The 15331-nt window shown below is 38.1% G+C and overlaps 1 protein-coding gene across 1 annotated transcript; it reads right to left on the bottom strand.

The window, feature by feature from the left end:
- Nucleotides 1-812: 812 nt before the first annotated feature.
- Nucleotides 813-5669, bottom strand: LOC141617987 (uncharacterized). The gene is made up of 5 exons (XM_074435114.1): nt 5410-5669; nt 3230-3491; nt 2579-2775; nt 1614-1801; nt 813-1413 (listed from the first exon to the last, which is right to left on the bottom strand). Exons 1-5 carry the CDS (start codon nt 5508-5510, stop codon nt 1127-1129), a joined length of 1035 nt encoding a protein of 344 aa, XP_074291215.1. The 5' UTR covers nt 5511-5669; the 3' UTR covers nt 813-1126.
- Nucleotides 5670-15331: the final 9662 nt, after the last annotated feature.

The following is a 15331-nucleotide window of genomic DNA, read 5'->3' as shown; positions in this document are numbered from 1 at the left end:
TGGAAAAATCGTTATTTTAGTCTGCTTAGGTTTTAGTTCCGAAAGATTGTAGTCCTTTCCATCTCTGCCATGGCTTTTACTAACCTAAAACACAAAAGAAATTCCCGATTGTCCTCGCAAGATCCTTAATCTTAACGATAAAAAGTGTTGCTCATTGAGTCTCCCACCAGTCACATTTGAAACCAGATGTTGGGGTTCAGCTTATGGTTGGGTTGCAATGGTTGGTCGCAACTTTGACGTTCAATTATTCAATCCAATTACTAAAGCTCATCTTAGTTTCCCAAATGTAGGACCCTTGGACAACGGTAAAGGCGAATTGGACGTTGGACGAAAATATATCATATGTTTTTTTTTGAAGAATTTCATGTGTGTTCACCTGGTTCCCCTATCGCTTCCCAACTCTCAACTTACATAATTCTTTCTCGCCCAATCTAAAAATCTTAGCTTCGTCACTGCTCACTGCTACTTAACAGTCATTTCCTAATCTTAACTGTAAAACATACTCCAGGGTGTGTATCAGAACATTCTAACAGGGTTCCTCCTCCATTGTTCAAAACATGCATCCAGCTCTGAGCTGTCGTCACGAATTTCGAAGCCATGCAATTTGATCAACTTGAATTAGGCTACAATACAAAGAAAAGGACAGTCCAAGGGAAAATTGCATGCTTTGGCTGTAATTTTTTCTGGTCGGTCTTCGGTCTGTTGAGTTTTGCACTAATATGTTACTCTGATGTATTTTCGGTGATGCTTTTTGGCAGCTCTGTGGGTTTGGCCAGAACATAAGCACTTCCGCGGTGGGGTGGAGGGGAATATAAAAGCCATAAAATACAAATCTTATACAATCACAACGAGAAGCGTGGTACACAACCGATACAGTTAATCAGCCTAGGCTGACAAAAACCCAGTTAACAGCAGATAATACAGAATAATAAAGTACTAAACGAGAACAACTCCTAGCCAACACAATTTTTGTGGAAACAAGTTTTGTACTTACTAAAAATGCAAACCCATAAACATAAGCACTCACCATCGCAAACCACCCCTCCAGAGACGAACAATGGTGAGAGCAAAAAAAAGTGGGAAAATAAAACACATACTTGGAATACAACTGTAACTGCATGAATATTTACGTGGCTTTCTTCATGTGCGTCAATGTCACGTACTCTGCATCGTCTTTGATGAAGCTCCACCAAAGGTAAGAAAGAGGGATGCTGGTCGCATGCCAAACAGCATGGGCGTCCACGAATCCCCAGTACGGTGGAAAGTCGTAAATCCATAGTAGCATTGAAAGAGCTCCTCCGAATACCACTACCCGTAGTTTCCAACGTGATGGATGTTGGGTTGTTTTCGCCCATATAGCCCACAGCAGAAGTTGGGCCACAACAATGGTTGAGCAAACTTTCATGTTCAACCCTGATATTAGAAAACAAAAGAAAATTAAAGTTTAGACCCACACGGCCACACGTGAGACTAACAAAATCAGTCTATAATCCTTGTGTATTTCTCATTTAATTACATTACATAGACGAGAGAGTGTTAAAAACTGATAATACGGTGGTATCTTATTTCAGGACAAGCTTAAGTTAGTAATGATATATAGAAGAAAGATTTACCATAGTCAAGATAGTAGCAATTTAGGTACAAGATGTGCGTTGTCACAAACGCAAGCACAGGGGCGCTAGCCATAACCCTGGCAGCTTCATCCTTTAGGCTGAAGACTCGAAATATGGCCAAAATAAGACCAAAGCCAAGTAATGCCACAGTAGATGAGTAACCTAGCTTCTCTGTCAGGTCCAGATCTCTTAAAAAAGAAAGATATGTTATAAGTGACGACATCCAAAGACCACAAACTAAAAACAAAAGAAAAAGAAAAGAAAAACGCAAGGCAACAACAATAATCCATCAAATTAAGTTAGCACCCTAGCGCCTCATCCGATTTAAGTCTTTCAGTTAATATTGACCTCTACAATTTGCGTTTACAGCTGACAAAGAAAAGCACAGTGATTATCGATTACATAAGAAGATTCAGATGTTCAGGGAAAAACATAGCCGCCTAGGTAACTAAGGATAACTGAACACACAGACTGCTAAAGCAGGAACTGTCCTTTAGGATACTATAGAAATATTCAAGCTGTAAAGGCAAAAGTTAGAGAATTAATGCGAGAGCGCACTAAGCTGGAGGGCAGCTGTGACTCTGAGAAACCCCTCCAAATCTTTTGTATTTACGAGGGAAAATAGGTTTAATTGGTAAGGAGGGAATTGTTCTAGCAATTTCTATGCTATCCCTCCTGTTTTGTATCCCCTCGTCTGTTATATTTGCTCTTCAAATGAGGGATTCTGCATTCCTCCTTTGCCCTTCCCTTCATTTCTCCTCGTAAAACAGGGTTTAGTAACTCATCTGGGGGTATGTAGCTTTAAGCCTTTAACATGAGGTTTCTTCTGCACAGGATTCACGCTTGACTACTGGCAGTGGCAGCTACGATTTTTCGCAGTCAAAAAAGATCTATGTCTCTTGTAGAAATCAAAAACATCAAACAAACTCATGTAAAAACACAAAACAACAGGGCTATGCACTCACCGACTATGAAACACTGCTGTCCAAAACCAGCAGTTCATAGCTAAGACTCCATATACGTGCCACAAGCCAGTATACTCATAGTATGTCTGCCCATTATGCATCATTGGCAACTTGTAATAAACAAGAATGAAGAAAGATATCCAACCATGGAATTGTATAGCAAGATTAAGCGCAGAGAGAGCAACAGAAACAGGTTCCTGAGGAGAAAGGATGGAAGAATCAAATGAAATGGTATCAACAAATGGCAACATTCCCATACTTGAATAAATAACTTCATATAAATACTTCCTCTATCCCATTTATATTGTACCCATTTAACTAGAGGTCATATTTACAATTTAGTGATAAAATATATCCTTAATTATTACTCCCTGACTCGAAGAGTTTACATGTATGGAAGCGAAGTTTGCGGAAACCCCAGCACTTGCAGCCTAACGGTTTTTTCTAGCAGTTTTCTTTCTCTTCACGGGGGCACAAATAGCTAGGTCTGAGATTGTATCACGTTAACATTACCACATATATTACTTAACTAGCGATAGTATAAGAAATTCACTTTTTAATTTGTAAGATGTCGAAAAGGGAAGTATTTTGGAATATTGAAAAAGGGAAATGGGACAATTTATACATGGTATAGAAGGAGCATATATGAACCTGAATCCCATAAACACGGTGATATGGCCATCTCCCATGATATTTGATAGGCTTCTCCCCAAATGTTCTCCTTTCCTCCTCTCTTGAGTGCATACAATAATATCGACAATCACTGCGGCAATCCCACTGTTTCCATTTTAAGTAAAGTGGTTCTTGGAGGTACCAACGGCCATCAGAGATGTTGCCATCAGCGGTGAATTGGCAATGCTGGAAGCATTGGGTTCCAACACAGCCAGTCAGTTCGCAATGTTCCACACAATCCCTGAAGGATATAGTATTACACAAATCATGAACATTTTCCATGAAACAATCAGGCAAAAGAAACATGAAATTATAAAATAAACATAACAAACATAAAGCATTACTAGATACAGGTAAAAACTTAAAATGAAACAAAGGCATAAACATTAAAAAAAAATAGGGGAGCAAAAACTACCGCCGAAAACAGTGACAAGTGCTTTAGTAATTTAGTGAACATTCATAGGTTTAATCATTTGGGATTTTGAAATTGTGAAAACTATTTGTACTAAGCTTCCTACAGTAATACACTATTGCTTGGATCAAACGCAATTCTAACTAATAACAATCATTGTAGAGTGTAGAGTGTAGAATACGGTGAGCACAAAACAAACATGATGGTAGGTTGGCACTTGGCAGGGAACCCGGGAAACAAGAAAAAGAAAAGCAACTACGAGAATCTGCTGTTTGGTTGATGCTCATTTATATGAAAGCGAACAACTAGAGGCCAGTTGCAAACAATGTGCCTTGAAATTCAAACAAAAATTCTAGAACACTGCTATATTAATCCGCAGATAGAAGGAGAGATAATTACCTACAACTTTTGTTCTACCTCTAGATATGTTAAGCCATACTAATTTGTAGAACAAGGTCAATAGAACTCTGAAAAAATTAACCAAAACCAGAGTCAATACTTCGCCTAAAATTCCCAATTTCTCAACTGAACTAGAAAATAACTTAAACTAGAGGTATAGCTTAAAAGTCATATTGAATATTTTCTTTCTAAAATCCTCAAGTGTGATACTCCGTACTTTGAAAACTACGGTGTGGCAAACAGTAGCAGACGCCAAGGCTCATAAGGGACACACAAAGGCTAGACACATTTAAAGGCCACCACCTATAAATATATTCCATCTCACATTATCACAATGTCACCTAATAGGTAGAAGGTAGATCTACATTGATAATCCGAAGTCTTGAGACACTGGAAAGCATTTGTTTGGATCTCAAGTCTTTCTAATGCCATAAATCTGAACAATACACAAGTTCAAAACTACCAATTTCTAAATTATCTATTGACTAAAGGGAGACGGCAAATGAAATATGTCTGGATCACCAATTGCTAATATGTTGCAGTGAATCGCCTAGATTACAAAGAGGTCGATTACATTAACACACCATAATCATGATAATTGGCAACTCCACATCCTGTAATCGAATCATCACATCTATTCATTAAAAATCGACACCCCTGGAAGTTAATCCCGTGACAAACATTCATATAAGACCGTAGTATGCTTACCAGTTACCACAAAACAACTTCATGTGTTGACCCAAATAAAAAAACCCAACTTCATGTTATACTCTGGCGGAACTCAAGGCTAGCAAGGGCGACCGTCTCAGACAACTAAAAATTTGAAATTTTGTGAAAATTTCCGACTTTTTTTAAATTCACCTTATTCCATTAATAGTTTGCCTATTCATAAATTTTTCGCCCCATAACAACAAATCCTGATTCCGCTACTAATATTATATCTCATTTAATGAATGGAATAATAACTTGGCTGACAAAATTAAAAATACAATCAATCAAGCTAACGATCTAGAACAACAAATTTCAGATGTAACCAATTATTTCAATAAATAACTACCGAAAGAGATTAGCCAACACAAACCCTAACTAATCCAAACATTAATGAAATCAAACAAGGTAATTAAGCAAGCTGAAAACTAATTACTCACTTCCGTCCCCGTCATTTATTTACCTTGAACAAAAATACCGCTCACAGATAATAAAATACGGAATAAATAAACAATTGACTGGGACGGAGGGATTAAGCTAGCTAAAAATTACTAAAATAAAATATTGTTTACAAAGAATTAAAAAAATAGAAATAAATGACTGAGACGGAAAGAATACTAAAATAGAAGCGATATGAAACCTGTAGATTGGATCAGCATCACCTTCACTAGCTTGAAGAGCATCAACAATAATGACGAAAAAAGGAAACGAAATTAACAACAGCCAATGATAAAAACCCATCTGAAAAAAAAAATTAAAAACAAAAATGGATGAAGATGGAGATCAAGAAAAGAAATCAATGGCGGCAAAAATCATTACATTTTAGGAAAGAGAAAATTGAGGGAATAATAATTATTCGGAAGAACAACAAAATATTTCGGGAAATGTGAAGAAAATCGTAGGATGAATGATTGAGTGACACGTGGTGAGATCAGAATAGATTTGGGAAGGATTGTTGGAGGAAGTGACAAGTGGTGTTGTATTAGTGGTAAGATGTTTGAGTTTTGTTAGTGAAATTGTGTGTTTGTAATTGATTGATTTTTGAGTTTGGAGATTTGGGTTTTTGTTGATTTGGGATTTTTTGGACCTCAATTTGAGATGGTATGAACGTGTGGTGAGGGGAGTATTGAGATGGTGAGTTGGTGACAATCGTTTGTTACAACGATTGAAAAGTGACAGTTTTATGATAACGTAGAGAATATTTTGTGATAAAAAGCGACTGTTAATATATCACCAGTTTATTGTCATAAAGTAATCATTTAAATAGTTAATATTAATCGTAAAATGGTTACATTTAGCTTGTCGTAATTGTAATCGTAAAATGGTTACATTTAGCATGTCGTAATTTACAATTGTCGCAAAAGGGAATTTTACCATATTTGATCGTCGTTCTAATTCCATATATATGATACTCCCTCCATACCACACCAATGGTAACATTGACTTTTTCACACTTGTCGAGGCACATTTTGAAACGTAAATATCTTTTGTTACACATTATTAAAAATTATAAAAATTTGATATTCTTGTAGCATTCATGACGATAAATCAAACAAGATCTCACATGACTATATTTTGTCTTATAGATTAAGAATAATATCGCAGATTCCCTACGACCATGAATAGTGGCAAAACGGTCAATGTTACCATTGGTCTGGTATGGAGGGAGTACTATCTTACTTAAGGACAAGTATTTTGTAAAACATTTTACAATAAAACATTGTAAGATCATATACAAAAGACTTTCACTCCCTTATATGGAAAGGTTGTGGTTAATATAACTCTATAAGTTATTTTATTGGGGTTATTTGGTTAAAAAGGTATCGAAGATCAATGATATGAGTTGTCTCTATTAACTGGAAAGGAGCCACCGACCATGAAAATCATAGAACCAACGACCGCAAAGGAAATGTCATCAGGATATTCGGATGACTCTAGTTTGAATGACGACTCCACCAAGTGTAAGAATAGTTGTTTCATCCTCGGTATTTTCACGTTCTCAAACCCGATAGACGAAGCTCAGTCGAGGCCAAATAGGTCATGGCCAAGGTAAACTTGTCAAGCATTAGGTCCTGTTCTTTTGGACTTATAAGATCTTAACTTTTATGAACATATATGATCTGAACTGAACTTAATAAGATTTAAACGTTTCTGAACTTAACTTATAGAATATGAACTATACTTATAGAAGATGAATTTTTATGAATTGAACTTATAAGATCCAGACTTAACTTAAAATTAATTTAACTTAATTTAATAAAATTAATTATTATTATCTTTACTTTTTAGAGATAAAATTCACAAAAAAATAAATAAAAATAAATTGTGTGAAACACAAAATAGGATAATAAAATACTTTCACTTTATATGCATTATTTTCTTCACGTATTATTTTATTAATCATCTAAATTCATCATATCCTCTTTTTCATCTCTTTCTTATTCATCTTTATTTTCCTTACCAAATATTTGTCCTTATAAATATAGGGGGCTATAAAACGTCGTCGACGTTTTATAACAAATCGTCGACGCTTTTCATAAAAAAAGACGCCTCCTACCCTTCCTCTTCCTCTCTCTACCCAATTCTCTCCCAAGCAAAAAACACTAAAAAAAAAGAAAAAAAAAGGGATGTTCTAACTCGACATCAACAAAACAACGATTCAATGTCAAACAACGAGCAATCCACATCAAATGCTAACAACGAATCTGAGGTACGTAATTACACAATCTATTTTCATTTCAATCGATTTAGTATGATAATTGAATTAGATGTTAAGTTGATATATTGAATTACATGTTAAGTCTTCATAGAATTAGGATGAATGTAACAAACACGCCCAAACCCGTCGAAAATAGTTGTAGTCGTGTATATGGACGTGCAAACTCAAAGTCCCCCATGGTGACGGACGTGCAAACTCAAAGTCCCCCATGGTGATGGACGTGCAAACTCAAAGTCCCTCATGGACTAGGACATGTACATTCAAAGTCCGTCATGGACAGGGACTTTGAATTTCAATGTCCACCATGGACAGACTTTGAAACTCAAAGTCCATCATGGGGAGGGACGTGTACTATTCACGTCCATGCATGGTTTGGACGTTGAGTTTGCACGTCTGTCATGGTGATGGACTTTGAGTTTCAAAGTCCGCTCCTGGTTCAGACTATGAAATTGTTTTTCCTTCATTTTATTTACTTTTTTTCGTAAGTTTTAGAAATTTTAACATATTTTAGCATGTAATCATTATTAATTTTGTGTTATAACAGGATTCATTTGAGGAATTTGGTGGAAACGATGTTAATTACAACTACATCAACAACAACAACAACAACAGATCCATGGACAACAAACAACTATAACAACAACAACAACAACAAACAACAAACAACATTAACAACAACAAGAAGAACAAAGCCGACATTAATAAGAACAAAATGAAGAAGAATAAGGAACTTGAAACGAGAATTGATAGTATGCATAAGGAAATTGAAACGGGAATTCATTCAATTCAACACAAACATACATTACTAGCCTAATTCTAATCAAATTATACAATTAAATCTAAACTAATTTAAAAAAAAAACGACTTACTTGATTGAAACGAGGGAGGTGCTGTGGTGGTTGGTGGAGGTGCAGCCGTCGTCTGTGGTGTTGTTGCGGTGGTGGTGGAGGTGCTTTGGTGGTTGCGGTGGTGATGCAATGGCGGTGGAAGCGTTGGTGATGGGTTATTGTACGGGAGAGTTAGAGAGTGAAAGAGAGCAATGGAGTATTGAAAGATAGAGAGAGCAAGGGTAGAGTCGTCTTTTTTTAAAAAAAAACGTCGACGATTCGTTATAAAATGTCGGCGACGTTTCGCAACCCGGTAAATATAGTTGTACATATATCTAACCCAAAGATTAGCGTTGTTTACAAAAGCCTATAATGGTTATATGGGTCTTCATTTTCATAATTATAAAATGATCATCACTCTAGGTTGAAGGCATAACTTAATGTATGACACGTAAGTAAATAATGTATGATATGTAACTAAATAATGCATGGTATATTGGTATGTAAGTCGGTCTCACAATGTGAGACAATCCTATTATATAAAAAAATAACTTAATTATTAACATTAAATGAAGATTTTGTTTATATATATAAATGTGGACTGTCTTACGATGTAAGATTACCTTATTTTATAAATTGTGTTAATTTTAATTAACAAATTTTAGCATAAATAGTCTAATACTCCGTATAAGTTAACTTAAAGTTTCTTAACTTTTCTTAACTAAACTTATAGGATCTGAATTTTTCTAAACATAACTTATAGAATCTGAACTGAACTAAACTTATAAGATTTGAAGTGAACTTAAATCCAAAAAAACGGGACTTTAATAGTAAATGGAGTAATATTTAGATCACGAGTTTGCAGTAGCAAAATGGAAACATTTCTTTGAAATGTGGAGTACTTCTTTTTACTGGTGAGTAGTGATTTTTTTATCGAGCTTTTTCAAATCTAGGAAAGAAAAAATTGTTTAGTTGGTGAAATTGGAACATTTTTTCTGGGTTATAAAATAATTGTTACTTCATCAATGTGCGTCATAATGAACCAAAAGGATAATGCGTCATAGTCGAAGGGGCTATAATGTTATAAAAATATGAGAGTTTGTTATGAGTAATAAGTTCCAATCCGAGTCTAAAACCAAATTGGCGATCTTGAATCACATGTTATTCCAGTGGCAAAAGCTTGGTAGATTGACTAATTGGTGGTTATAATGGTTTAATGATTTTACTAATTTGCATTGTGCACATTACAAATTTTATATATTTATTTATATTGTATACGAGCTTTAAATTAAGGTTGTTACAAAATATGTTCCTTATTTCCGATCCGATAAGTTACGAGATTCGCTAAACAAGCAGCAAGCGCATTTGATTCGCTAAGCAAGTGAGGGAAGAGGCTCTGACTATGTGGTATACATCACTGTATGATTATTTTGACATGTTAATATTTGTAATTTTAAATATTGGCTATCAAATTAAATTTTTGGTATATGTAACAGTGCTTATGTATTGAATTTTTAGATGGAACGGCAGCTATTATTGACAATGAATATTTTATATATTCCTAATATTAGTTTAAATCAAGCTGGAAATTACGAATTATTAATTTGTACACCAAGTTGAAAATTATCTCGATATTTTGACTCCTTATATTTTGTTATTTTTATTCTTTAAATAAGAAAAATTATGTACTTCTTTATGGAGATAATCCTTTAACAAAAGGATATTGTGGTAAACTTCAAGGAGTCTGAGTCCGAATGATTAACTACCTATGTTTAGCACAATAGAACTCAAATTATGTTTAAGACAGGATAATACCAATGCTTTCTCCTTTTCTTTTTTTGCAGATTGTACACTACGAGTTTATAAAGAAGTTTATCATATCCATAATCCAGAGTCCTTTGCTCGAGCTTAATTGCTAACAAAGTGATTGCTGAGCTTAATTGTTAACAAAGTGATCACTTTGATATTGGTCTATAAATTCTCCACTGTACCTATAATAAAGTGCATACTTTTCCTCACTGAAAAATCATGTAAAACGATGTATATTTATTTGGGTTCTTTTTTAAGTACATATTTTCCATATATTATAGATCATTTTTGTAACACCCCACGGTAATTGAAGAGGTCCATTGATAGGCTTAAAGGACTAAGGCTTAAAGGGATTGAAAGTATTATTCATATAAACAAAGTGCACTTTCTTTTATGGTAATCCATGCGAAAGAACACAAAGTTAAGCGTGTTTGGCTGGGACTGGGTGTAACACCCCCATATCCAGAGGAGCCTTAACTAGGCCTTCCTTAGCATATAAGGGCATTACCTTCTCGGTTGCCCGAGGACAGTAATAATCAAATGTCGATAAAAGAACTATTATGTTATATTACAAGTGATTTAAAACCAACTGATGAAATAAACGATACAACCCAAAAACTACTCGCTATAACTATCAAATCTCGTGAAGACTCATCCCTGCCCGGACTCCAGCTATCAACGATATCAACACCTGCTAAGACAGACTGCCCACCATAAGGGATCACGGCAGACACATAAAACAACAAGACAACCACACAAGGTCAGTACTGAGATAAGATACAACAATGCCAACAATACCTAACAATACAACACAACACAATCAGTCACACACAAGCACACCCACACCGATCAATCTCCGTCATCGACTGTCCACTGGACCAACCCTGCCAGTGGGGGACCGCAGCCGTACCCACCAAATCCCCGCTCATCATACCGAGCGATAACCCTGTCCCATTAATGTGCACATCCCCTTCCGTGGCGGGTTCCACGAAGGGCGAAACTAGGGCGTGAAGCCACTCCCGCAAGTGACTCCACTCAGCCGAGAACGCATCTCGAGAACCAGAAACAAACAATCAGCAATCACAATACAACATCAACAACCGTCTGAACCAATCAACAACGACACAACAATCGACACACACTAGACTATCTACATAAACTGAGTAGGCGAACCTACCTTTAAGCAACTGCAACCAATCCATGCCAACATATGACATATCCAGCAATCAAGCAAAGCCTATAACCACAACACAACCATCTATTACTATCAAACAAACCCTAACTGCAAAGACAAGGATATGGATGATGATGACGACATACCTATGAGGAGAAACCCGGCAAAAGACCGCTACCCGACTCAAGCTATGCTCTCCTAAGGCACAAGGACCTTCAAAAGGCTTCCATCGAGGTTTTATGGTGAACGGAAGGGAAAGGGGCGACTAGAGGATAGAAGGAATGAGGCGGAAATGATTTGCGGATTTAACAAAACGCGATTAAAAACCCTCGCTGAAAACCCGATACTCGATCGAGTACCACACATACTCGATCGAGTGACCCCCTACTCGATCGAGTAACCACGCTACTCGATCGAGTAGCCTCTACTTTATCGAGTACCACCCATAACTCGTAACCCAAGATGACTTTGGCACGCACTTCTAAGAACTATTCCCGCTCCCAAGGTTAGTCAATGCTGGTCAAAGGGTCCCTAAAAGGGCGGGTATTACAGTCTTCCCCCCTTAAAAAGAACTTCGTCCCCGAAGTTCAACTCACCTACCTCAACACACAAGACACGGGAACAACGATCTCACCACTCTTTCGACACAAGTCACCTACTCTCTTGAAACGCCATCCCCCATGTCATCATCATCATTATCTAACGTACTAAGTATATGTATATGTATATCGGCTCTTACAAACCATCGTCTAAAACACTGACCTTGCAATGCAAACCAACACCAACAACTATCGCCCGTCATATTACGGGACTACTCCATTCACTAGTAACAACTATCAATACGAAACATATCTCATATCAACTTCATGCCGCACGACTATACCACTATGTTACTCAACAACGCAATTCTACTACGACACATTGCACCACAACTATCTCTTTACGACCAACTTTTAAACATGCTATCAATTTTCACTTCAACGTATGAATTACTCGACGAACTAAAGTAACCAATTTTCACTTCATACAATCAAAGTAACCACGGTAAAAGAAAACTTTGCAAATAATCAACAAGACATTATAAACGAACAACAACATAGTCTCAAAATCAGCCTTTTTATTTTGCGACATTACTCTTCCCCTCTAAAAAGGAACTTCGTCCCCGAAGTTCACCACCAAATTACCACACATATTACCTATTACTTGTATCATGTCATAAATTAAAACCATATTATTTATTACGGACATTACTCACTAATTATATTCTCATTAAATTAGAAAAACATACACAGCTCATCCGAAGAACTAGCCGCCGTCGAGAAAGCATGTTAAGCGTATCATTGGAATTTGTATATATATATTGAATTCGGTGAAATATAACTTGCAGACTAAACGGATGTAAAATTAATGCAATTAGAATAATTACAACTCCACTACTCGAAGCAAATACGCCTTTAAAACTAGGCACGGCTTCCAACATATGAATTGAACGGTCCGAACATGTTACTACTCACTAATAACCACGTTAGACACCAAACTTGCAATTACGAGTATATAACAATTAAACAATTTTAATTTACGAAAAGTTCCTGTAACAGTGCTACTCGATCGAGTAAGTAGTGGTACTCGATCGAGTGTCGTGCTGCTCGATCGAGTGTCGTGCTGCTCGATCGAGTGTCTTGGCTACTCGATCGAGTAGCCCTGAGATCAGAATGTCTCTTTTCTGCCACACATATAGCTACTCGATCGAGTACAGGGTACTCTGTCGAGTACCTATAGGTCGAAATTTTTGGGAAACCTGCCATAACCACACGTATATATACAAAATCGTCACATAACTTGAGTCAGAATGACCTCCCGACTCAGAAAATCCTGCAACAAAGTCAAGTAGTAAATCCGGCCTTATGGCCAAGCATACAAATCCGAAAATAAAAGGTTCTAACAACCAACAACTACCAACATCCAAGACCAACAATCATAACAAAGATAAAGAAATAGGAGTATCACTCCTGCTGCTGCTGCTGCTCCTCCTCCATCACCTCATCACCACCACCATCACCTCCCGAGGTGCCCGCTCCCGATGACCCGATCCCTGCATCAACTCCCGCTCCATCTCCCGGACCTACGTGCCATGGGGTCAAACTACCATAGGGAAAGGACTGAGGCGTCCCCCAAGCTGACTGATCCACTCCGTAAGAGTGGAAAACCCCACTGTAGTCCCCGACTCCACTCCACCAAACCGGATGCGGTCCCTCGGTCCCAATTCCCTGAGAGTACGCCATCTCATGCATGTTCCGGAGTGTCAAGGTAGATGACACTCTCTCTGCTAAGTAGCTCGATCGCGTCTCCGGGGTGTCGAGGTAAGGGTAGCACGGGAAAGGGTGCTGCTGTGGTGGTGCTACCGGCCGTGGTCTGGTCTCAGCGGTCCTCTCTCTCACTCTACGGGGTCCTCTCCCCAACCTGGGCCTCTCCTCCCTGACCGCCGCGTTCTCCCCTTTTTTCGGCTCGGGCATCACCTGGAGAATCACGTCATCGATGAGATAGGTCTGCAACTGGCGGGGCACGTCATCATCCTCCTCCTCCTCGTCGGAGTCAACAGCTGTCACCACCGGCTCTAACGGCTCGGTCGGTGGAAGGTGCTCAGGAGCCGGGATCCCCATCCAACTCATCCCCCACACTCTCCAGGCTAGGCTACCGTCGGCCAAAGTTCTCAACCATTTCAGGTCGAGGTAGTAGTCACGGTCCATCGTAGGCACCGGTGTAGCTAGAGGCACATACTCCGCAGAAGCCTCAAAGGAGGTTAGCTTTTCAGCTAACCGAGTGGCGATAGCGCCACAACTCAGGTACCGGGAAGAGGCAGTAGCCATCAAAGCAAGGCTAGCGCAGACGATGGCAGGAGCATTGAAGACCACCTTCCTGGCCCGCTCCGGGTTCAAGTAAGACATCAAAAGCAACACCTTATGGTTGTTCAGCTTACTGATATAAGGTCTATCATAAAGGAGGTTCGAAAGAGAACGAAGAAAGATCCTCAATGTAACATGCTGAACGTCATTAATCAGCATGTTGCTTGAGGTGGGAGCCGGCTTTTCGGTCAGACAAGGCATTAGGCGGCGACACCGCACTCGGCAGAATATCGGTGATAGAATCCTTGGGAGGCTTGGCCAACCCAAGGTGAGAAGCAAAAAGTCCATAGTAAGCAAGAAATGGTATTCATCAACCGAAACTCAACGGTCCAGGGCAAAATGGGTCATAGCTAAAGGAGCTCATAAACTCCAAGGTAAGAAAAGGGTAGGAGTGTTTCCTCAGCCTATACAAACCCGTAAAGCCCAAGGTCTCAAATATGTGACGGACATCCGTCTCTATTCCCAACTCAGTCAGAAGTGTGGTATCCACACACCTCGTTGGTCTCATTTTGCGTTTTTGCAAAGCTACAAAACGCTCTCTTTGTTTGAAATCTACAAACACTACTGAAGGGTATTCCGGTACACGGGTACCACAGTCCACTCCTTCCCCAATCTCAGTCATGTCACCCTTCCCCGTTTACTCGACGGTCCCTACGTTCGGTCTCGGATCTGTTTGAAGATATAACTTAAACAAATTTGTATAGGCATGTGAAGCACATAATTCATACATTTGAACTTTGAATGCGAAGCTAAGTACACACGTCACCAACGAATTCCCAATTTGATATGCAAACTCAGTTTATAGCCACTCATGTTCAATAGTTGTGAAAAGTTTATCATGGTGAACACATATACCCAACCAATTCTAACATCCTAGCATGATTCAATGTTACTCCATACACACTTTTAATAACATGTAAGGTACTTGTACATGCTCATAGAAAAGTAATTTAGAACATATCATCATCAACTTTCGTTATTAGACACAAAACAATTCAATTAGGCTTGTCGACGGTCTCTCTACAAAATTGTAACAATTTTGACATATTCCCCATCAATTAACATTACCACTATCATATTGAAGTTTATCCCTTACCTAAACATTCATATTCATCACCAAATTTCAAATA

This window comes from Silene latifolia, chromosome X (genome assembly GCF_048544455.1).
Source record: "Silene latifolia isolate original U9 population chromosome X, ASM4854445v1, whole genome shotgun sequence".
In the NCBI taxonomy this organism is placed as follows: Eukaryota; Viridiplantae; Streptophyta; class Magnoliopsida; order Caryophyllales; family Caryophyllaceae; genus Silene; species Silene latifolia.
This window is presented reverse-complemented; position numbering and strand designations above follow the sequence as displayed.

Bases quoted from the DNA above. Each gene is read 5' to 3' on its own strand.
- LOC141617987 (XM_074435114.1), bottom strand. From the start codon at position 5,510: ATGGGTTTTTATCATTGGCTGTTGTTAATTTCGTTTCCTTTTTTCGTC. The intron at 3,492-5,409 runs GTTTCATATCGC...TATATCCTTCAG, and splicing joins GATGCTGATCCAATCTACAG to GGATTGTGTGGAACATTGCG. The intron at 1,414-1,613 runs GTAAATCTTTCT...TTCTAATATCAG, and splicing joins TTGCTACTATCTTGACTATG to GGTTGAACATGAAAGTTTGC.